The sequence below is a fragment of the Dendrobates tinctorius genome, unplaced genomic scaffold, assembly GCF_039654945.1.
Source record: "Dendrobates tinctorius isolate UK_male_01 unplaced genomic scaffold, ASM3965494v1 ptg000003l, whole genome shotgun sequence".
Classification (NCBI taxonomy): Eukaryota; Metazoa; Chordata; class Amphibia; order Anura; family Dendrobatidae; genus Dendrobates; species Dendrobates tinctorius.
This window is the reverse complement of record NW_027361671.1, coordinates 30418448-30442949: the sequence shown is the minus strand read 5'-3', so window position 1 is coordinate 30442949 and position 24502 is coordinate 30418448. Positions and strand designations below refer to the sequence as shown.

The 24502-nt window shown below is 43.4% G+C and overlaps 1 protein-coding gene across 1 annotated transcript in view; it reads right to left on the bottom strand.

Moving 5' to 3' along the window:
* Nucleotides 1–24502, bottom strand: part of LOC141048316 (uncharacterized) — a 198499-nt gene that overhangs the window by 154345 nt on the left and 19652 nt on the right. The window contains exon 3 of the mRNA XM_073543818.1: nucleotides 467–619. Within this exon, the coding sequence (XP_073399919.1) occupies nucleotides 467–619 (153 nt within the window). The remainder of the gene's footprint in view (nucleotides 1–466; nucleotides 620–24502) is intronic.

Sequence of the window (24502 nt, the reverse complement as noted above, 5' to 3'; positions counted from 1 at the left end):
CACAGTCATGTCCCCGCAACCCTAAATGACATGTCAGAGACACTAAAGAGTATATAATAAATGGATGCCAAACACCAGAAATCATTGCTGGATGTTACACACACGGATCGTATAATGCAATGGGGTTGTGTTAGTAAGTAAAGGTCCTATGACTAGCCCGGGGTGGGGTGACGCGACACTCGTGGTCCCAATACAAAATTTATAACAAGTCCCAAACTGACATGGGTATTTAATAGTTTAGGTTGTCTCATATGGGTCCCCCTACACTAGAGTGTGGGTGCTACCACATTCTCTGCACCCACTATAGTTATGGCCCCTGAGGCCTCATTATGATCTCTGATTTCAAAGATATTCTTTATAGCAATGAATAATTTTGCTATGAATTCCCCTTTGCTTTGAATATTTCAAGATTTACTTTTAGCTTATTTTCTTTGGGAAATATACAGGAACACATTAGGAAACTGACCGCCAATTTGTGCTCATTTCCTGAAGACCTCCTACTTGAGGCATGTGACTGGAACTCATTCTGGCCGTCTCCTTTTAATAGCATCTTTCCATGATTCCCTGGGCCAGTGGAAAGATGTGTGCCTGCCGTGGACCGGCGGACAGGCTTCCCAGCCTAGTCAGAAAAGAAACATACAGATGCATGACTGCAAAAAGAAGACAAACATTATCCAAAAGGTGACCGGACTTCATAGCAAGAACCAGTGGAAGCGTAAACCACTACGGAAAATCAAGGGGCCAAGGTGAAGCACACCTCTCATTTTACACGAACGAAAATCTAACTTTTAATAGACTCTGTAAGTTCACACGTGTTGTAGATTTTACCAGCGGATTTGGAAACTGGATACGATTTTACAACTCCACATGCTGCTGACATTTGATCATTCAGAACTGTAAATCAGAAATCAAACCATAGGTCTCAACTGGGAAAATCCCAAAAGGCCAGAAAAGTGCAATCCAGCTCCAATCGATTAAATCACAATTTTATTAAAGAAGAGAGTTAAAATACATAAAGTCAGCAGAAAAAGTAATAGTAAGCAATAGTACCTGATGAAATATCAACGCACAGTGGTGTCAGTATTGAATAGTATCTCGGCTCCACACACGTCCCCTGAGGAAGCAGGGTGAAACGCACTTTGGGGCAAAGCACGCATGGGTAAGCAAAACTGTGACATAAGGTCTTTTATTATTATCTCTATCCCCAGCTCTAATATTTGCTGTTGTTATTTAATTGAGCCCTATGGTTTGATTTCTGATTGAGAGTGCACCCGTATTATTGTTCCTAGATCTATAGAAGCGGTAACATTTTTACTAAGATTTTTAAGTCAGCTACAAATCATTTCTATAGTGGCTAGAGAACAGATTTGTTGAACACGTTACACACTGACCTTAAAGTGTAAGGCCACATTCACACTTCTATTTGGACAATCAGTTTGTCAGTTCCATTTTTAGGAATTGAATAATGTTATTGATGTCCAAAACGGATCTGTGACATCACTGACAAAAAAGGAAGCAGATTAAATATGGGATGGAAGAAAATGTGCATCATCCAGGACTTTTTTTTTCGGTAGTTAAAGAAGAAACATGACGGAAGCCAGACAAACCACGTAATCATTGATGACATCCCTCTTCTTCCATTTGCATCAGATCCGCAAGGGATCCTAATGGACATTGAAGCCATTATTCCCCTCAAAAAATAGAACAGAAAAACAAAATGTTTTAACTCCGTCTTACACACATCAGCCAATCACTGAGCTTAGCGGCCGATGACATCTACTTCATCAGAGCTGCTGAGCTGATTGATTTATTGCAGCACTGTTGACATGACATCAGCACTGCAGACAAACAATAGGGGTCAGCAGTGAAGAGACAGTGTTGGACCCAGGTAAGGTAAGGAAAGGGCAGTTTTGGGGGTTTTTGTTGTTTTTTTTTTTTTACAATGAACTGCGCTTGGGAACAATAGCTTATTGAAACCCCATGAAAATTGTGGCAGCCATCAGAGATTTAGGTTTTCTATTCAGATCCCACCTCTAACTAGTCAAACCTAAAAGACGAAGCAAGCAATGACCCCTGCATTGCTCGTTCATTGGTATAGATGCCTTGTGATACGAGTTTTTTTATATACTAGCTGGGTAGTTTCAAGTAGGGCAGCACGGTGGCTCAGCGGTTAGCACTGCAGCCTTGCAGCGCTGGAGTTCTGGGTTCAAATCTCATTAAGAACAACATCTGCAAGGAGTTTATATGTTCTCCCCATATTTGTGTCTGTTTACTCCGGTTTCCTCCTACACTCCAAAGACATACTGATGGGGAATTTGTGTCCATTAGGATATATACTATCTGCTGTTTAAACTTTTTACTAGGCCTTAAAAATGGCTATCCGGCCTAAATCATCACATTGGTCTAATTGTACTTACTACTATTAGAAAATCGCTTCTCCTCTTATACTTGGTTCCTGTATGATGATGCTCACAAGCACTAAACGTGCAAATACATGTTCTGACAGTCTAAACCCCCCCTTTTTTTCTAATGAATAAGGCTGCGTTCACACACAGCGTTTTTTCGCGTTTTTTTCCCGCGGCTTTTTTGGCAAATCCGCGGGAAAAACGCGAAAAAGAAGCTTGCCATTCATTTCTATGCATTTAGCACTTTTTGTGCACATTGATGCGTTCTTTTACCGCAAAAAAAAAAAAAAAAAAACGCATTGCGGTAAAAAACGCAGCATGCTCATTAATTTTGCAGTTTTTTCCGCGTTTCTGGCTTTTTCCCATGTGTCTAGAAACCGCGCTGAAAAAAAACGCAAAAAAAAAAGGGCAAAAAATCGCGGTAAAAACGCGCAGTTTCTGGGAAGGGAGGCCTGTTTTTCAGCAGAAAATTTCTGCTACGTGTGCACTTGGCCTAAGGGTTAAATTTATATAAGGGAAGTATATATAAACTTTTTTGCGCATATATATTATTTTGTTCAAAAAAATTTTTTTGCTAATTTATTTCATCACCTTTTTCAAAGAAATATGTTCTTCATTTCTTCCAAAGGTGATACCTAGCAGACTATATACTTTAGTTATAGCAACCTCTGTGTTTGCATATCTGTTTTGTTACTTGTCTCCCACTGAAATTTAAAATTTTATGTAATTTGTTGTTTAATAAAGATTTAGGTACTTTCTCAAAAAATACTTGGCATCTGCTTCCGTACATTTGTAGGTATACATTCAATTGTGGAAGTGCCACCAATAGCTAGGCCATTTTTTCGTTTGATGGGGCATTTAGATTGTGAGCCCCAATGGGGACAGCAATGATAATGTATGTACAGCGCTGCGGAATATGATGGTGCTATATAAACAATGCATACTAAATAAGTGCCGAACCAGCAGTGATGAGCTGAGGGGATTGTACAGATGGCACAACCTCTATAATTCCCATACAGTATAGGGTTAGGTACTCCATTATGTCTGTTTTCCAGTAATTTCCTATGCAAAATAGAGGAAATACTGTAGTCTGCATCTAGTTTCGGGCCAACTTTCTATTAGTCCTTCATTAACAGTTCCCCTGAGCTGCATGGGGATATATAATCAGAAGGCAATTAATATCTCATTCATTGTCTACACGTCAAATAAAATGTAAAACAAATCACAGATTAGTAAGCAGAAAAAACATGTTGCAACTTGTGCAATGTGCTCGAGCCCGTCATACATTAGTAAGATTTCATGATTTGCAAGTCAGACAGAAAACTGACAGATGCCACTATATAGCATTACATAACTCAAAAAAGTGAAAAAATGTCAGACAGAGGTAAAAACACATAGCCACTAAATTCTATAAGAACATGGGTGTATCAGACATAGAAAAAACTATGCACATCTAGAGTGTAATGGAATAATAAATACAGCTCTGGCAAAAATTAAGAGACCACTGCAAAATTTTCACTTTGTCTGATTTTTCTCTTTATAGGTATATTTTTGAGTAAAATGTAAACTGCTCTTTTATTCTATAAACTACTGATATGTCTCCTAATTTCCAAGCACTAAATTTTGTATTTATTTTCAGAAAATGAGAAATGGTCAAAATAACAAAACATGCAGTGCTTGCAGACCTCAAATAATGCTAAGAAAACAAGTTCATAATCATTTAGAAACAACAACACTAATGTTTTAACTCAGGAAGAGGTCAGAAATCAATATTTTGTGGAATAACCATGATTTTTAATCACAGCTTTCATGCGCCTTGGCATGCTTTCCACCAGTCTTTCACACTGCTTTTGGGTGACCTTATGCCACTCCTGGTACAAAAATTGAAGCAGTTCTTCTTTGTTTGATGGCTTGTGACTATCCATCTTCCTCTTGATTACTTTCCAGAGGTTTTCAATGGGGTTCAGGTCTGGAGATTGTGCTGGCCATGACAGGGATTTGATGTGTTGGTCCTTCATCCACACATTGACCTAGCTGTGTGGCATGGTGCATTGTCCTGCTGGAAAAAAGTCCTCAGAGATGGGGAACTTTGCCTGAGCAGAAGGAATCAACTGTTTTTCCAAGATAACCTTGTATGCGGCTTGATTCACACACCCTTCGCAAAGATTAACCTGCCCAATTCCAGCCTTGCTGAAGCATCCCCAGATCATCACCAATCCTCCACCAAATTTCACAGTGGGTGCAAGACCCTGTGGCTTGTACGCCTCTCCAGGTCTCTGTCTAACCATTAGACGACCAGGTATTGGGCAAAGCTGAAAATTAGACTGAGAAGATTACCTTACTCTAGTCCTATATGGTCCAATCCTTATGGTCTTTGGCAAACTTCAGCCTGGCTCTCCTTTGCTTCTCATTGATGAAAGGCTTTTTTCTAGCTTTACATGACTTGAGCCCTGCCTCTAGGAGCCTGTTACAAACTGTTTTTGCAGTGCACTTCACCCCAGCTGCCATTTGCCATTCCTTTTGTAGGTCACTTGATGTCATACTGCAGCTGCTGAGTAACATTCGAACAAGATGACGGTCATCCCAGTGAGTGGAGAGTCATTTTCGCCCTCTGCCAGTCTGCAGCTTTGTTATCCCCAATGTCTGCTGCTTGACCTTGTTGTAAGGGACTGCGGTCTTAGAAATTTTAAGGATGGAGGCAACATGACGCTCACTGTCTCCCTCTGCTAGTAAAACCAGAATTGATCCCTTCTTATACTCACTCAAAACTTTTCTTTTCAACTCCTTTGGCATTGCTAAAAGTTATTTTGTCATTCCTATTACTTTTGGGGTATTACTAGCACTTGTTTTGCCATCCAGCTTGTCCTATTGCAAGAGCATTGTGAACACCACGGCAGGGTTTTTTATACTTTCCTTTGTTAAATAAGATTTGGTTCAGGTGATCACCTAATGAGAAGCACATTAAGTAGAATTAGGTGTACTCCGTTTAGAATTCAACTGACACTGGAATGGAATGGCTGTCAGACATGTAGAGAAGCTGATTTTTATAAAACTGCGCAGTGGTCTCTTAATTTTTGCGAGAGCTGTATATACAGAACAAAAAGCAAAGTCACTGTGATAAATAAAGCATTACATATGTAGACACAATTAAATATAGGAAGCCCCACCAATAAGCAAGATAGTAAAAATCAGAGTCGTCAGATGAAGCCCCAGCTAGATGCATGTCAGGTGTGTTTGCTTGGATGGAAGTAAGTATACAATTTCTTTAATCACGGCAACTTAACGCTAATTTTTTAAATGTCTTTTTACTTCTCTTATGGCATGAGGTATTCATCTTTTCTACATTGGCCGGATTTATAACACTAATGTGTTTCATCTTGCTCATCGGTGGTGTATTTCTATATACAGCTCTGACAAAAATTAAAGAGACCACTTCCAAATGTTCAGTTTGCCTGATTTTTCTGATTATAGGTATATTTTTGAGTAAAATGTAAATTGTTCTTTTAGTCTACAAACTTCTGACATGTCTCCGAGTTTCCAAGCAATAAATTTTGTTTGTTTTTTTCTGAAAAGGAGAAATGGTCAAAATTAAAAAAATAACCCAGTGCTTTCAGACCTCAAATAATGCAAAGAAAACAATTTCATAATCATTTAGAAACAACAATACTAATGTTTTAACTCAGGAAGAGTTCAGAAATCAATATTTTGTGGAATAACCATGATTTTTAAAAACCGCTTTCATGCGTCTTGGCATGCTTGCCACCAGTCTTTCCCACTGCTCCTGACACAATAATTTAAGCAGTTTTTCTTTGTTTGATGGCTTGTGACTATCCATCATCTTGATTACATTCCAGAGGTTTTCAATGGGATTCAGATCTAGAGAATGGGGCTGCCCATGACAGGGTTTTGATGTGGTGGTCTCTTAATTATTGCCAGAGCTGTATACCTGTGTCCACATATTGTAGCAAAGCCAGATAGGACTGGCTTAATCCTAGAACCACAGGTCTTGATTAGATGTACTTGACTAGCTTTGACAAAGAACCAGGGCCTGTGGTCACAAGGGGTGTCAGTCTGCTGAATGAAGCAGAGTTGAGGGAGGTGAAGCTGGTGAGTGACCTGCCAAAATGTGAGCTATAGCTGGGAGAGAGACATGCCAGAGCCTCTCTCTGAATGGAGACTGCATGGGTCAGTAAGGGAAGCTGAGCAGTCTGTGTGTTGGAGTTGCAGAGAGCTTTGTATAAGTTGCAGCCTGTTCAGTGTGAACTGTACCCAGAGTTGAACACTTCCTGATTGGCGCTGGAAGCTCGAGATGAAAAGGATACCGAGATTGGAAGGATAGTGCCTCTTCTGTATATTAAGTTTGTTCCTAGAGAAAGGACTGTAATCTGTTCGGATGAGCCCGCACTGACATATGTGCCCTGCTAAATTAAATTTTTATTTGCTGTTATACCTTTTTGCCTAGAAGAGGCTGTTGAATTCCTTGGTGTTTTATGAATGCAATAAAACTACATATTTGTACCAAAAGGCATTGCCTGTTTTTTTGGTGTTATAATATTGTTAATGCCTTGGAACATGTTACCTTACCAGCATTTTTCTTATAGGATTGGTATATAGTCATACAGCGCCTTACACCAGCCATTGACTCCAACTCAAGAAGAAACTAAAAAATTGGGTAATCACACAGTATTTGTTATTATGTATTGTGTGGGGACACTCTGTATAGGAAGGTGTGGATTGCTGGAAGAGAAAAGAAAGTAAAGGCACACTGATGTACCAGTCTGACAAGAGGCCAAACAGACAGGTCAGGTGGCTAGAGCACTATGGAGCTTGTAGCTTTGTCACATTCACACGAAATGTAAGGCTTCAACACAAGGTGCATAGAAATACCAACGGCAGACTTCACTCAAGGTCAAGTAATGATAAAAATTGAACAAAAATCTTTATTCAGCAACACATAAAAACTGATAAAAACAAGGCAGGTACCACAAATACAAGAGAAAAGGTGGGTAACCCACAAGGAGGCCCCTATATGCAATGTATACCACAATAATTCATGTATAACCTCATCAGAAATAGGCTGGACACTATCATGTACACCAAATAAGATAATATATAGCGAAAATTGTAACAATGATCCTTCACCTGTCATGTGCAGTGAAAGACACAGCAATCAATAGTGAAATTAATGATGTAAATATACAAAGTGATAAGTAACTATAAAAGAGCTGTGTCCACAACTGCACAAAGCAGGCGAAGCTAGCACTAATTAGTGACCTGTACTACTAAACACAGTATACATAGCTGAATAACGCACAATTACAGCATAGTTACCAGAGAGGCACACCCGGGGGACCCACCAAACCCGACGCACGTTTCACACTGAAATGCTTTGTCCACTGAAGCAAGGTGCATAGAGTCTAAATGGAGTGACAGATTTGAAGGGGGTTTTCAGAGCTTAAATTTTTTTAGTCCAAGTTTGCTCTGTCTAAAAATCACTGGGTTCAACTCTCTTGTGCTGCCTACCTTGTCATGACCACTGAGTTCAGTGACTGGCAGCAGCGGTCACACTATAATCATGATGTTATTGCCATTGCCAAGTTAACAAAAAGGGGCAACAAAGCAATGGCAGTAAAGGGATAGAAAGCACTCGTTCTGCCAAGTTTGCTTATGTACACAAGTCTTCCATTTTTTGATGGCTCACAGAACTCAACAGTTGTATAACAAAGGATGCCATACTAACACCAGCCACATGTTTTTAAAAGATCCATAGCAAGGATTACATAAGAAATAGAATTAGGCCTTTTATTATTTTTTATTGAGAACATTAATCAAACGTACGTCAAGGCACAAGCATGACATATGGATATAACAAAAAAAACTGCCATACATTCAGTATGAAACACTCACTTTAACTCATCCTTAGATTTCATCTCTTTACACAGTCTAAGCCAGTGCATTAAAAAATAAATACATAAATAAAATAAATACATCTGGAAAACCCCTGAAGAATGGATTGGGTATAGGGTAAAATAAAAAGAATTGCACAAACAGCAATTTTGGTCGTATGCACAGCAGACAAACAGCAGAGATTTGAAAAAGATTAAATCCATATTCGTAATGAATACAGATGATGGTTCCTCTATTTGGGGGATTCAGAGGTTTTAGTAGCTTACGCTATGTCCAAGCAGCAGCTGTTTTTATCCACTGACACTCATGTCTATTGTCCTGTTATAATAGGAGAAGTTGAATAGAAGTGATCGCAGTAGGAAAGCTCGCAGGCACCACACGTTCAGTGCCAAGCGCCACACTCTAATTAGTGAGCAGTTCCGGTCTGACAAGAAGGCCTTAACCTTCTGGAGGGCATAATGAGCCAGGCAATGTTTGAAGCTTAAAACTAAGCTGCAGAGAACTAAAAGGGAGCTGAGAACTACTTTAAAATGTGCTAAACCAACAGATACAGGTGACCGAACACTGAACTGTACACTTGGCAAAGGCGAGTGAAGCTCTGGGGGTAGAGAGGGGTCGCTGGGGCTTTGTTGGTCCTTTTGTTTACGAAACAAGTGACACAATCTGAGCGATCACAGCTCCTCTCTGCTAGTTATGTGCAGCAAATTAGAGGCAAAGGCAAAACTATCTTAGCGTTAATAAAAATGAAGAGAGACAAATATGCTACGAGGCACATCAAGAGGAATGAAAAGTGAAAACTGCTGCCGAGCTTTGTTTAATAATAATAATAATAATAATAATCATTTCTACAGCGCCAACATATTCCGCTGCACTTTACGTTAGAGGGGACTTGTACAGACAATAAAAGACATTGCAGCATAAGAATAACTTAAATCAACAGATACCAAGAGGAGTGAGGGCCCTGCTCGCAGGCTTACAATCTATGAGGAAATAGGGGAGACAAGAAAGGTGGATGCTTTCATTGTTCAGACCAGCCAAAGTGTAAAGCCCCGTCACACATAGCGATCTCGCTAGCGAGATCGCTGCTGAGTCACAAGTTTTGTGACACAACAGCGATCTCACCAGCAAGATCGCCGTGTGTGACACCTATCAGCGACCGGCCCCCCTGCCAGTATCGCTGATCGTTGTTGGAAAGCCCTAGACATTTTTTTGATCACTGGTCTCCCGCTGGCCAGCATGCATCGCTGCGTGTGACAGGCGGGAGACCAGCGATCAGCGCGCTGGTAACTAAGGTAAACGCAGGGTTTGTAAGCAGCGCATTGATGCAGGGAGCTGGTAACCAAGGTACACATCGGGTTTCTAAGTGACGCGCGCTGCTTAGAAACACAATGTGTACCTTAGTTACCAGCTCCCTGCATCAGGCGCTGGTAACTAGCGTACACAGCGACGCCGCGCGCTCGGCGTCACTGCTGCTGATCGATGGTGAAGCTGCCTGTTTGACAGCTCACCTGCGATCATGTAGCGATTCACCAGCGATCCTGACAAGTAGATATCGTTGTCGGGATCGCTGGTGAGTCGCTATGTGTGACGGGGCCCTAAGAATCGGGTGTTTACGTAATGCTGCATGAACCAGTTATCAGCCAGAAAATGTAAAAGTACACACAGAGAGGGCTATTAAATGCATAAAGCGTGTGAGAACATGATACGAGTGTTACCTCTCCCCATTTTCCACTGCCGGGCCTGGGTCTGCTGCCACCGGCGCTGCTGCTCCCACTGTCCCGGTCTCCCCTGCGTCCTGCTTACCAAGCGCCTGCATCGGTGTCCAGGCGCGCTCCCCCTCAGCTGTCCGCCGCGTGCTGCAGGTACCCAAGCACGCGTTTTAGGGCCCAACCGCACGTGCACTTGCCGGTCTTATGCTCCTGATTGACCTCACCCGGCAGCGCTGCCTACCCAATGGGTGACAGGCGCCGGGTATTTCAGGCCACCCTCCCTTAGTGGAGGCACCTGATAATCGTGTTCTTTGAGCCATTTTTAGGCCGCCTTGCCGCTGCGTTGTCCTGCACAGCTAGGAACTTAACCCCATACTCTCCTTCCTCTCTTCCAGGATCCGCACCTGCTCCGTGTTCCCTCTGGTTCCTGCCTCCCATCCCGCCTCAGTCCAGCTTCTATCTGCATCACCACTCATCTCCATCCAGCTACCGCTGTCACCACCGCTTTTCTCCTGTCAGCTACCGGTTTCACCTTCTCACCTCTCTGCTCTTTTTCCCTCTCCATCAGGTTTCCCTCCATCTCCCTACCTCCATAGTACCCTCCAGCCCTGGCCCTCTTCGCTCCTGCCTTTCTAGTCTTCCTGTGTTTGTGTTTGTCTTTCATGAAGATAATGGATTCCCGCCTGTCTGCCTTACAGGCCTCAAATCCCAGGAATGCCTCCCAGTTGGCCAGTCTCCAGCAGGAGCTAGTCCAGCAGCACGATACCCAGGCTCATATCTTGCCCTATATGGCCTCCGTGGATGACCGTCTGCTTTCCTTGCAGGCGTCATCCTCGCAGACATCGCCTCAGGTATCTGACTGCGAGTCCGCACCCTCGCCCCGTCTTGGTAAACCGCCTCGCTATGGTGGTGACCCCAAGCTATGTTGGGGTTTTCTCAACCAGTGTCACCTGCATTTTGAGTTTTGCCCCAGCAGTACTCCACCAACCAGGATAAGGTGGCTGTTATTGTATCCCATTTGGAGGGAGAGGCCCTCTCCTGGGTGAATCCTCTTTGGGAATGAGATGACCCCATTGTGTCCAGTATTGTGACCTTTATGGACACCTTCCGGAGGGTCTTTGATGAGCCCGGTCGGTTAGCTTCCACCATGGAGTCTCTTTTTAATCTCCATCAGGGTACTCTCACGGTGGGGCAATATGCCATACGCTTCCGCACGTTGTCCTAGGAGCTGGGGTGGAACAACGAGGCGTTGGTAGGGGCTTTTTGGTGGGGATTGTCTGGCAAAATTAAAGACGAGCTTGCTGGTCGGGATACTCCAACCACCTTGGAGGATCTCATTTCACTAGCCACGTGCACTGATTTGCGCTTTCAAGAGCGCTCTCGAGAGGCTGCCAGAGAGAGGAGACTTTTCAAGCCTTCCCCTTCTTCGAGTCATAGACCGCTCATTCCTCGGCCTTTGGGTGCTTCCGGTAGTTCTGCCCCAGAGCTCATGCAGGTAGACCGGGTCAAGAGGGCGGAGCAACGCCGGAGAGAGAGGTTAGCACAGGGCTTGTGCTTATACTGCGGTGGTGCATCTCATTTCCTACGTTCATGACCAGAGAGACAGGGAAATGCCTCCACCTAGTTCAGGTAAGAGAGGCCTCCCTAGGTGTGTCTGATTCCTCTCCTCCCCTTACTCTTTCTGTTCTGATTGTCCAGGGTATGAGATGTGGGTCTGAACTGGCTTATGTGGATTCGGGTGCGGCGGGCAACTTTATTCGGCTTAAGGAGGTGAAGAGATACCGGATTCCCGTGATCTCCTTGAAATGTCCCCGTATAATTGCCTCCGTAGAAGGTAAGCCTCTGCAAGAGGCCGTCTCCATGGTTACTGAGGAAGTGGTGCTGCAGATCGGGACCCCTTCATCGGGAGAAGATCACCCTCTACGTCCTGCCAACTTATCGCATCCGCTGCTTCTCGGTCTTCCAAGGCTTCGGACACATGAGCCTGTCTTGGATTGGCGTTGCGGTGAGATTCTCCGATTGGGTCATCCGTGTCAAGAGAGATGCTTGGGATCTGTCCATCCAGTCAGGTTTGCCTTCCGCTTACTGGTCCTTTGCGGACGTTTTTGACAAAAAGGAGACTGAGACCCTTCCTCCACATCGGTCCTATGACTGCCCAGTTGAACTTCGGCCAAGAGCCACTCCGCCTAGGGGCCGAATCTACCCACTTTCTCCAGTCGAGACTTCTGCCATGTATGAATATGTCCTGGAGAACCTTGCCAAGGGCTTTATACGAAAATCCTCTTCTCCTGCGGGTGCTGGCTTCTTCTTTGTAAAAAAAAAAAAAAAAAAGATGGCTCCCTTCGGCCTTGCATCAATTACAGAGGTCTGAACAACAATACAATTAAGAATAAATATCCTCTACCGCTAATTACGGAACTCCGCACCTGCTTCGTGTTCCCTCTGGTTCCTGCCTCCCATCCTGCCTCAGTCCAGCTTCCATCTGCATCACCGCTCATCTCCGTCCAGCTACCACTGCCACCACCGCCTTCCTCTCTCAGCTACCGGTTTCTGTTATGAATGAGTCACCGGAGGAGGAAAAAACAAAAATGCACGCTAAGTCCAGAAAACCGGAGAGGTTGGTAGCTAACGGATTGCAGACCCCTAATCCTATTCACACAACTAACAGTAGCCGTGGAGTGTTCCTACGGTGATCCTAGACACCTCGTCACAGCCGGAGAGCTAAATAAGCCTAAAGAAAGAAAGGGGAAATCTAAACTGCCCCAGAGCAGACCCCAAAGCAATAGACAGCCCCCAACAAGTATTGTCGGTGAAAACAGATGAAAACACAAACACAGACAGAAAGACAGGCAGAGCAAACGATGGGGCCCAACTAACTAGATAGGAAAGGATAGAAAAGATGCTAGCTGCAATCCGCAAAAACCCTACCAAAAATGTCCCAACACGTCTGATAGGAAAAACGGCCCTGAAGTCACTAGACTTCAAAATCCCTATATCAGCACTCCGATATATTCTGAAGACAGAGCAAAAGAGATTTAACCGATCAGGGACAAAAATGGAAATTCAGCACGACCCCAGCCAGGGCCGGCTGAACACAAAACTAAGCAAATCAGACAAAATCTCATGGAACAATAACAGAGCAAAACTTAGCTTTAGAAGACAGGAACTGAACTGGAGGCCAGAGCTCAGAGCAGAGAAATCACCAGCAACCTTACAGGGCGTAGGCTGCCTTATATCCACTCAGAGATTCCGGATGTCCAATCGCAATCCACCTGTTCAGGTGACAGGTTTAATCATAGAATCGTAGAGTTGGAAGGGACCTCCTGGGCCATCTGGTCCAACCCCCTGCTCAAAGCAGGATTCGCTAAATCATCCCAGTCAGATGTCTGTCCAGCCTCTGTTTGAAGACTTCCATTGAAGGAGAACTCACCACTTCTCGTGGCAGCCTGTTCCACTCATTGATCACTCTAACTGTCAAAAAGTTTTTTCTAATATCTAATCTGTGTCTCTTCCCATTCAGTTTCATCCCATTGCTTCTAGTCTTTCCTTGTGCAAATGAGAATAAAGTTGATCCTTCTACAATGTGACAGCCCTTTAGATATTTGTAGACAGCTATTAAGTCTCCTCTCAGTCTTCTCTTTTGCAAACTAAACATTCCCAAATCCTGCAACCTTTCCTCATAAGACAGGGTTTGCAGACCGGTCACCATTCTGGTCGCTCTTTTCTGAACTTGCTCCAGTTTGTTGATGTCTTTTTTAAAATGTGGTGCCCAAAACTGGACACAATATTCCAGATGAGGTCTGACCAAAGAGGAGTAGAGGGAAATAATGACTTCACGTGATCTAGACTGTATGCTTCTGTTAATACATCCTAGAATTGCATTTGCCTTTTTTGCTGCTGCATCACACTGTTGACTCATATTCAGTCTGTGATCTATTAGTATACCCAAGTCTTTTTCACATGTGCTGTCACTTAGCCCTATTCCTCCCATTCTATATATGCTTTTTTCATTTTTATTGCCCAGATGTAGTACTTTGCATTTCTCCCTGTTAAAAACCATTCTGTTAGTTGCTGCCCACTTCTCCAGTTTATTTAAATCTTTTTGAATCCTCTCTCTCTCTTCTCTAGTATTAGCTATCCCTCCTAGCTTTGTGTCATCAGCAAATTTAATCAGTTTACCCTCAATTCCTTCATCTAAATCGTTGATAAAGATGTTGAACAATACAGGGCCCAGGACAGAGCCCTGTGGTACCCCACTTGAGACATTCTTCCAACTGGATGTGCAGCCATTTACGACCACTCTTTGGGTCCGATCACTAAGCCAGTTATGAATCCACCTAACAGTTGCCTTGTCCATTCCATACTTAGTCATTTTTTCAATAAGGATTGTATGAGAGACTTTGTCAAATGCTTTGCTGAAGTCAAGATATACTATATCTACAGCATTTCCTTGATCCACCCAATCAGTGATACCGTCATAGAAGGAAATTAAGTTAGTCTGACATGACTTATTAGTTAGAAACCCATGCTGACTCTGTTTAATCACTTCATTCTTATCCAGGTATTGACATACATGTTGTTTAATAATTTGTTCAAAGATCTTTCCTGGTATAGAAGTCAGACTCACCGGCCTATAGTTGCCTGGGTCCACCTTCTTCCCCTTTTTGAAGATAGGAACAACATTTGCTCTTCTCCAGTCTTCTGGCACTTCTCCTGTTCTCCAAGAATTTTCAAAGATTATGGAGAGGGGTTCAAAAATTTCTTCTGCTATCTCCTTCAGTACTCTGGGGTGTAATTCATCGGGACCTGGAGACTTGAATTCATTTAGGTTAGCTAAGTGTTTCCTCACTATCTTTCTGTTTATAGATATCCTGGATTCTTCTATTCCCTTAATGGGACAGTGAATAACAGTTGATGTTGCATTTCCTTTCTGAGAGAAAACAGATGCAAAATAGGAATTTAAAAGTTCAGCCTTCTCAACATCCTGTCTTACCATTTCATCATTTTCATCCTGTAAAAATCCTATAGCATCTTTGACTTTTCTTTTACTTTTGACATATCCCCAAAATCCTTTATTATTGCTTTTGACATCTCTTGCAAGCCTCAGTTCATTTTCAGCTTTAGCTAATCTGATTTGTGCCCTGCAGGTTCTGCAGACAGCATTATATTCTTCTTTAGATATGCCTCCCTCTTTCCATTTTATAAACATTTTTTTCTTCCTTTTTAGCATGTGCTTAAGTTCTGTGTTCATCCATCCTGGTTTCCTTAAATGCTTCCTATTCTTCCCTCTTTTCGGAATTGTTAACAACTGTGCTTTGAGAATTTCATTTTTCAAGATTTCCCATCCTTCCTGGACATTTTTGTCTTTAAGGATATCCAGCCATTGGATCCCTCCAATTCTCTTTCTGAATCCCTTAAAATCTGCCTTTCTGAAATCTAACCTTGACGTCTGAGTCTTCACAGGTCTTCCACCTCTAGTAATCCAAAATTCTAAAATAGCATGGTCGCTACCTCCTAGGGTCCCAGCCACTTTTACCTCCTCAACCATTTCCTCCCTGTTTATAAGGATTAGATCCAAGGTAGCAGTTCCCCTTGTTTTCTCCCCTACCTTTTGGAAGATAAAGTTGTCAGCAAGAGAGGATAAGAATTTCCTTGACCTGTTAGTTTTGCCTGAGTGAGATTCCCAACAAATGTCTGGATAGTTGAAATCTCCCATGACAACTATGTCATATTTTTTGGAGAACTTGGCCATCTGATGCATAAAGAGTTCATCTATATCTTCGGCTTGCACAGGCGGCCTGTAGTAAATGCCTACAATGGTGTCCTTTCCATTGTTCTGTCCTTGTATTCTTACCCAAACAGTTTCCACAGAACTCCCAGTCTCTGAAGCTTCAATCTCTGTGCAGATATACGCGTTTCGAACATACAATGCGACACCCCCTCCTTGTTTATCAAGTCTGTTTCTTGCAAATAAGTTGTATCCTTCTAGTCTTGTATTCCAATCATGTGTATTGTCCCACCAAGTTTCAGTGATTCCAATGACATCATATTTCTGTTCCTGTGTTAGTAGTTCCAATTCTCCTTGTTTGTTGCCCATGCTTTGTGCATTAGTATAGAAACATTTTAGTTTGTGATTGGTTTCTCTTTCTCCAATATTTTTATTAATTAGATTCTTTCGTCTTTGTTCTTCCTTTCCACTTCTAATAGCAGAGTTCTCAATAGCATTTGTCAGGTATATGGCTTTTTCTGGTCTTTTGCTTCCCTTCCCATGTTGTTCTAGTTTAAAGCTCTCCTTACAAGTGTAGCAAGGCGACTTCCAAATACATGCTTTCCAGTCTTCGTAAGGTGCACCCCATCTCTAGCAAGTAGTCCATCGTATAAGTAGTTCACTCCGTGATCCAGAAATCCAAATCGTTGCTGACGGCACCATCGACGTAGCCAGTTGTTCACCTGAAGAATCTTATTCCACCTCCTTGTTCCATGGCCATCCACTGGGAGGATGGAAGAGAAGACCACCTGCGCTCCCAGTTCTTTCACTTTCTTGCCTAAGTCTTCAAAGTCTCTGCAGATGGTTTCCAGGTCGTTTCTTGCGGTGTCATTTGTCCCCACATGTAGTAGCAGGAATGGGTAGTCATCTGTAGGTCTGAAGAGTCCTGATATCCTGTCAGACACATCTTTAATTTTTGCACCTGGAAGACAGCACATTTCTCTTGAAGTTATATCCGGTCTGCAGATAGCGGCCTCTGTTCCTCTCAGCAGGGAATCCCCCATGACCACCACTCTCCGTTTCTTCTTCACAACATTTTTCTTTCTCCATCCAGGAGGACTCTGAGGGCGTACAAGGTTGCTGTTTGTTGGCAAAGTCTTATCCTGATGTATTTCTTCATCGTTTTCCTGCGTGAGAGCCTGGTACTGGTTCCTGAGCAGTATGGGTGCTGACTGCCTCCTGATCCTCCTGCTTCTCTGGGTCACATGTCTCCATTCCTCTGTTTCTTCAGGTGCACTTCGAATTTCTTCTCTTTCTGTAACATGAAGAGATAATTCTGCTCTGTCCAAGAACTCTTCACCTTCCTTAATGATCTTCAACGTAGCTAACCTCTCTTCGAGATTTTGCAACTTTTCCTCCAACAGGGACACAAGCTTGCATTTGTGGCATGTGAAGTTTGGCTTTTCCACTGGTAAATCTGTGAACATGTAGCAAGAAATGCAGCTCACCAAATGGCTCCTGGCCTCTTCCATCTTGAGATTTCTTAAAAACGATGAAAGATGAGCCAAATTTTATCGGCGCGCGGTTTTTCCGATTTCCTCTTTTCAGCTGCAACGGCCAAAACCCAGTGATCGTTGAGCTCGCGGAGACTCTTCACTTATCCCAGAAGGCACTGGGAATATGCAAATGATCTCCTCAAGACTCTTCCCCTGGTTTTCCGATTTCCTCTTTTCAGCTGCAACGGCCAAAACCCAGTGATCGTTGAGCTCGCGGAGACTCTTCACTTATCCCAGAAGGCACTGGGAATATGCAAATGATCTCCTCAAGACTCTTCCCCTGGTTTTCCGATTTCCTCTTTTCAGCTGCAACGGCCAAAACCCAGTGATCGTTGAGCTCGCGGAGACTCTTCACTTATCCCAGAAGGCACTGGGAATATGCAAATGATCTCCTCAAGACTCTTCCCCTGGTTTTCCGATTTCCTCTTTTCAGCTGCAACGGCCAAAACCCAGTGATCGTTGAGCTCGCGGAGACTCTTCACTTATCCCAGAAGGCACTGGGAATATGCAAATGATCTCCTCAAGACTCTTCCCCTGGTTTTCCGATTTCCTCTTTTCAGCTGCAACGGCCAAAACCCAGTGATCGTTGAGCTCGCGGAGACTCTTCACTTATCCCAGAAGGCACTGGGAATATGCAAATGATCTCCTCAAGACTCTTCCCCTGGTTTTCCGATTTCCTCTTTTCAGCTGCAACGGCCAAAACCCAGTGATCGTTGAGCTCGCGGAGACTCTTCACTTATCCCAGAAGGCACTGGGAATATGCAAATGATCTCCTCAAGACTCTTCCCCTGGTTTTCCGATTTCCTCTTTTCAGCTGCAACGGCCAAAACCCAGTGATCGTTGAGCTCGCGGAGACTCTTCACTTATCCCAGAAGGCACTGGGAATATGCAAATGATCTCCTCAAGACTCTTCCCCTGGTTTTCCGATTTCCTCTTTTCAGCTGCAACGGCCAAAACCCAGTGATCGTTGAGCTCGCGGAGACTCTTCACTTATCCCAGAAGGCACTGGGAATATGCAAATGATCTCCTCAAGACTCTTCCCCTGGTTTTCCGATTTCCTCTTTTCAGCTGCAACGGCCAAAACCCAGTGATCGTTGAGCTCGCGGAGACTCTTCACTTATCCCAGAAGGCACTGGGAATATGCAAATGATCTCCTCAAGACTCTTCCCCTGGTTTTCCGATTTCCTCTTTTCAGCTGCAACGGCCAAAACCCAGTGATCGTTGAGCTCGCGGAGACTCTTCACTTATCCCAGAAGGCACTGGGAATATGCAAATGATCTCCTCAAGACTCTTCCCCTGGTTTTCCGATTTCCTCTTTTCAGCTGCAACGGCCAAAACCCAGTGATCGTTGAGCTCGCGGAGACTCTTCACTTATCCCAGAAGGCACTGGGAATATGCAAATGATCTCCTCAAGACTCTTCCCCTGGTTTTCCGATTTCCTCTTTTCAGCTGCAACGGCCAAAACCCAGTGATCGTTGAGCTCGCGGAGACTCTTCACTTATCCCAGAAGGCACTGGGAATATGCAAATGATCTCCTCAAGACTCTTCCCCTGGTTTCTCCCATCCAAATCAGTTTCACCACCTCCTTTCACCAGCAGAGGGAGTTCATCGGACATCAAAGGTGAACGAGAAAATGAGCTCACAACAGGTTTCACCTTCTCATCTCTCTGCTCTTTTTCCCTCTCCATCAGGTTTCCCTCCATAGTACCCGCCAGCCCTGGCCCTCTCCGCTCCTGCCTTTCTAGTCTTCTTTCTGTATTTTACGTTTTTGTTCCCTGAGCCGACCCCCGGTCCTGGCATCCGTGGTTCTTGAGGTCCCTGAGCTTGTCCCTAACGATCCCTTTATAGGGGTTGGGCAAGCCTGATGCACTCACTCGAGGGAGATTCGGAATCACGGTCCAGAGGGTCCACTCTTGGTACTCGCCGTCACCGGCGTAACAGCGAGGAACCTGGTTGTGATGACAATTTTGAATGGGCAACACAGGGTTAGTTAAACGTGTTGAGGCGGTAGGCCAGTCTGAATAAATACGTTTTTAGGGCACGCTTAAATCTGTGGGTTTTGGGGATTAATCAAATTATCCTGGGTAGTGCATTCCAAAAAACTGGCACAGCACGTGAAAAGTCTTGGAGACGAGAGTGGGAGGTTTTGATTATTGAGGATGTTAACCTCAGGTCATTAGCAGAACGGAGGGCACGGGTAGGGTGGTAGACAGACAAGGGAGGAGAAAACCATGGAGTGCTTTGTGGGTGAGAGTAATAAGTTTATATTGAATTCTGGAGTGGAAGGGTAACCAGTGCAATGACTGGCACAAGGTAGCAGCATTGGGCATTGGTGTAATGGTTGGTGAGGAATATGATCCTGGCTGCAGCATTCAAGACAGATTTGAGAGTGGAGAGTTTGGTAAGAGGGAGACCAATTAATAGAGAGTTACAATAGTTCAGATGAGAATGAATAAGAGAAACAGTAAGAGTTTTTGTAGAAAAGTAAGAAAGGGTCAAATTCTAGAAATGTTTTTGAGGTGCAGATAACAAGAGTAAGACAGTGATCAAACTTGTTTCAATTATATTTAACAGGCTAGGAGGAAGACGAGTATACATATATCCAAGTCTGAGTGAAAAACAATTATTGGCTTGTTATTTAGCGCAAGATGTTACACATTAGTCTAAGTTCAGATTAATTTTTTGTTGCTGTACCACAGAGGAAAAGTCCTCCAGGATTGTCAGTGTTTTATCTCTAACTACGTAAAAGCTAGGTTCTAAAGTTAAGCAACGATGACCTGTGTGTTAAGAACATTGTGCTGCCTACTAATCAAAAGAGACACTGGTAATGCTGCAGATACTAGGATGTTCACATGGTTCTGGTCGGGCGGCCAAGTCAATAGTCTACGCATGCTGGATCAGAGCTCTGCTAACTTCCTATTACCTCCAGCGTCTCTTCTGCAGGCACAGTGACCTGTGTTAAAGAAGTTGTGCGACCTATTAGCCAAAAGAGATGCCCTGAATGCCGGGTACTAGGATTTTCATACTTCTTTGGTCCGGCGGCCATGTCAGTAGTCCGAACATGTCAAACAAAAGCTCTGCTAACTTCATACTACCTCCAGCGTCTCTTCTGGAGGCTTGACGACCTGTGTGTTATAGACGTTGTACGGCCTATTAGTCAGAAAAGAAGCCCTAAACGCCGGGTACTAGGATGTTCACAGTCTGTAATGGCACAGGTTGTAGGATGTTCACAGGGCTCTGATCCTGCAACCATTGACTACCAACTTTGTCGCTGGACCAGGATCCTTCAGATTATTTTTGCTCAACCCCACTAGGTCTTACCTTGGACGTACAGTAAACGCCTGAGTTGCAAAAGATTTTATTGAGACATACATGGAGGCGTTCCCATAGACTAATATTGGCAAAACGTTTGTTTATAGTAAAAATGTTATGTCATTATGTCATATTGCAGATTTTTGGACATAAAGAAAAGTGTAATTGACCAAGTGTTTGGCAGATATAAATAAATATTTTTCTACTTTATTGTCAATAGGAACGTTTTGGAACGTAAAGCAGTATGTTTCTATATGTCCAACGTAAATGCGTTTAATGAATTTGGTGGGGAAAAAACGGTTTACTCCCCTAGACAATCCTTCGACAGAATTGGCACCAAAATCCAAGTGTCTGTGCTTGTCTAACTTGGCAAAAAGTAGTTAGGAAAAAAAACGGTTACTATTTTTTTTTTCTTTAAATGTATACAGACGTAGCTGGACATATTTCATTCACTAAGGGTGCAATTCATGAAGGGGTTTTTGCCAGTTTTGGCGTTTTAACAGCAATTTCTGCCAACTCCATCAAAGTGGGCAGAGCTGGGACGGGAAAAAGCCCATCTCCCTCAGCAAATTCCTGAAAAGTTGTGGTGTTCATTACACCAAAAATATAATGCCAGTCCCTGACAGGCATAACATTCCTGGAAAAGACTTACAGACATGCATGCCAGGTGTAAGATGCCTTTAATTCACCTCTGGCGAGCACCTCTTAACGAATCTGACACATCTTACTCCAGCACGCCCATCATTAAGACTGATGTGCACAACGCCTTAATGTTTTTCCTATCTTTAACGTTATGGACGCAGGTACATGCGTTTGTATGCGTTAGACCGCGTTTGCTTACACGTGCGTCATTTCGGGTTGTGCGGCGGGGCGTGGCTAGCGCAACACGTTGCAATTTTGGAGACGTCAAATTGCCGCCTCCAAACGCATGCGGACGTTTGCGGAAGGAATGCGTCTAAACAACGCATTACAGTCTATGGGAACGCATTCGTACGCAAGCACATGCGTACGCTTTGTGTTTGCATACACAAGAATTTACATAAGGCACGCCCATTGGGCGTGGCTTGTGTACATTCAAAAATTTGCCATGAAAATAGCACTTGCCAATCGTCCGCAACTGCATGCATGCCTTTGCGGACGATACGCTGTGTACTCAACTGCAGATGTGAACCTAGCCTAAATGAATCGAGCCCTATAAAATTTAAATTAAGGCAGGTGTAGGTCAATGGATGCTTCATGCTTAAATACGTTTTTAATAAGTATGTCGCATACCACAATGTTTTTGCTCATCTCATTTTCAAAGCCATACATATTTATCAACTTTTATTCCCAAATCTGAGAGGCATCTAATAATCAATAAAGTTAAAGCCAAAGAATGGCAGCAAATGAGTGAATTGTAAATGCAGACGTGACTGTAAGTGCATATCTTCATTTGGCAACAACAAATGCCCAAATCTGACCCTTTTTACTCACCTCGTCTCTTTCTTAAAAAGAAAGAGAAACAAGAAATGTGATCAAAAAGTCATATATACGGCACTTCAAAATAGCAACAGTAAAAAGCTATGGTATCATTTCCTGCACATTAGAACAGAAGTGGCAGAGCATACAATAGGGTGATACCCTAGGGCGGGAGAGTGGGTAAGTGCTGGTTACACACACCTGGTGTAGATGTGGCAGTCACTGCTCCTGTGTCAGCATGAAGAAAAACAGCTTCTGCTGCTGCGCAACTGCTGGATAAATCCTCCAGGATATATTGGGTCTAGTTGGATGAACACATAGATTTTTTTTTTTACTTGATAAAGACGATGGTATGGTGCTGAAAAGTGTTGTGAAAAAAAAACTTATTCTCATCTTATTCTCATTTCTGAAGAACTAAATTCACTCCAGCAGCGCAGCCCACCTACCTGTTCATCCAACTGGATCCAAAGTTAGAGGGTTAGCGCTCACAAGGGACTTGAATGAACTTGTCCAGTGCCAATGTCCTAAGGACTTCAGTAAAAGCAATTTTTGCCCTAAGGCCTCTTTCACACTTCCGTTTTTTACAATCAGTCACAATCCGCCAGGTTTTGAAAAAAACGGATCCTCAAATTTTTTTTGAGGATCCGTTTTTTTCCCCATTGACTTGCATTAATGGCGTATTGTGACGGATTGCTGTCCGTTGCATCGGTTTTTTTTGAGGATCCACCAAAAATTGCTGTCCGTCACCATCCTCAAAGATTTGAAAACGGAGCTTGTAACGTTTTTTGCGGATCCTCCAGACACTCATTTAACCCGAAATTCTTTCTGGGTGCCGGACAGACAATCAATCAATCAATATATCTCTCTCTCTCTCTCTCCTCTTCCCGGCCAGCATTTCCTTTAAATCCGTTAACAACGGATCCGCTTGTATGACTTTTTGGCGGATTTGAACTGATGCAAAAAACTGAAGTGTGAAAGAGGCCTAAGATGTTAACTAGGATTCAAGAAATGTGGCCAATACGAAGAACTGGCACATGATTTTTCTTTTTTTCAAAGCCCTTACAAAGAACTAGGAGCTATTCTGACATATGTTAAGAAAGAGTTCTTTACAGTTAGAGCAGTCAGCCTGTGGAATGCCGACCGCAGGAGGCAGCGATGGCAGAGAATTTATTGGCATTTAAAATAAAAAAGGACTGGATGCCTTTCTTACAGCAAATGCTATAGTGGTTAACAAATAATCTCATGACAGGTTATATATAAGGCCTGTTTCACACTTCAGTTTTTTGTGTCAGTCAAAATCCGCCAAAATGGCGGAAAGCGGATCCGTTGCTAAACTGATGTGAACGGATGCCACCGGACCGTTTGTTTGACGGATCTGATGAATGAAGAATTTTAAAGGAACCATAGCCGAGGGAGGGAGAGGGAGAGAGAGAGAGGGAGAGAGAGAGGGAGAGGGAGAGGGAGAGGGAGAGAATTTTTTCCGTCTGCCAGAAATTATTTCAGGGTTAAATTTCTGGTTAATTTCCCTCCTCCGGGCATGCGCACTCTAAAATGCGGATCCTGCAGGAAAAAAACGTTGCATGGTCCGTTCGGGCATGTCGGCGGACGCAAAAAATTTGGCGGATCCGCAAATAAACGGATCCAACGGATGGCTATCCGTCAAGATCTGCCGCTATTGCATCTCAATTTGGGGAAAAAAAGGGATCCGCCAAAAAAAAATGGCGGATCCGTTTTTTTTTAAAAAAACGGCGGATTTTGACTGATGGTCAAAAACGGAAGTGTGAAACAGGCCTAACTGAGCAAGCATTGTTGAACTTCAATAGATTTAGGTCTTTTTTCAACCTCTGTAAAAAGACAGCACTTCAAAATAAGACCTTCATGTATTCCCCTTGAAACAATTCAGCTATTTTAGCCATTTTTAAGCATTTGCTTTTTACAATTTTATGTAATAAGTGAGGTAGCGCCCTGAGTACGGATAGGTTGTAACTATTCTTACACCTGCAACCATTTAAAGGGAACCCGACAGGTCCCCCATGCCACAAAACCGCTACCATGTGTTTGTTATGTTAACCCCCTGCCTGACAAGCCCTTTGTACAGTATAAGTGACTGCATTGTATGGCAAAACAGAATGTGGAAAGCCTGTCTTCACTATCAGACTAGTCCAGGGGGCATTGGTTGCCCCAGAGTGACGTCCACCCGGCTTCACTGCGCACGGACATGAAATGATGAAAGTCGCGGGCATGTGTGAGAGCTGGCGGTGACAAGGGGGCAAGGTAACATGATTAGTAGGATGACTATTCTGGGGAAACCGATGCCCCCTTGACGAGACGGAGACTAATTAGCATTTTGGAAACAGATTTTTGACATGCTTTTTTTTTGCCATACAAATAAATCAATTATACTGTACAAAGGCTTGATAGGCAGAATATTCACAAAAGAATAAACCC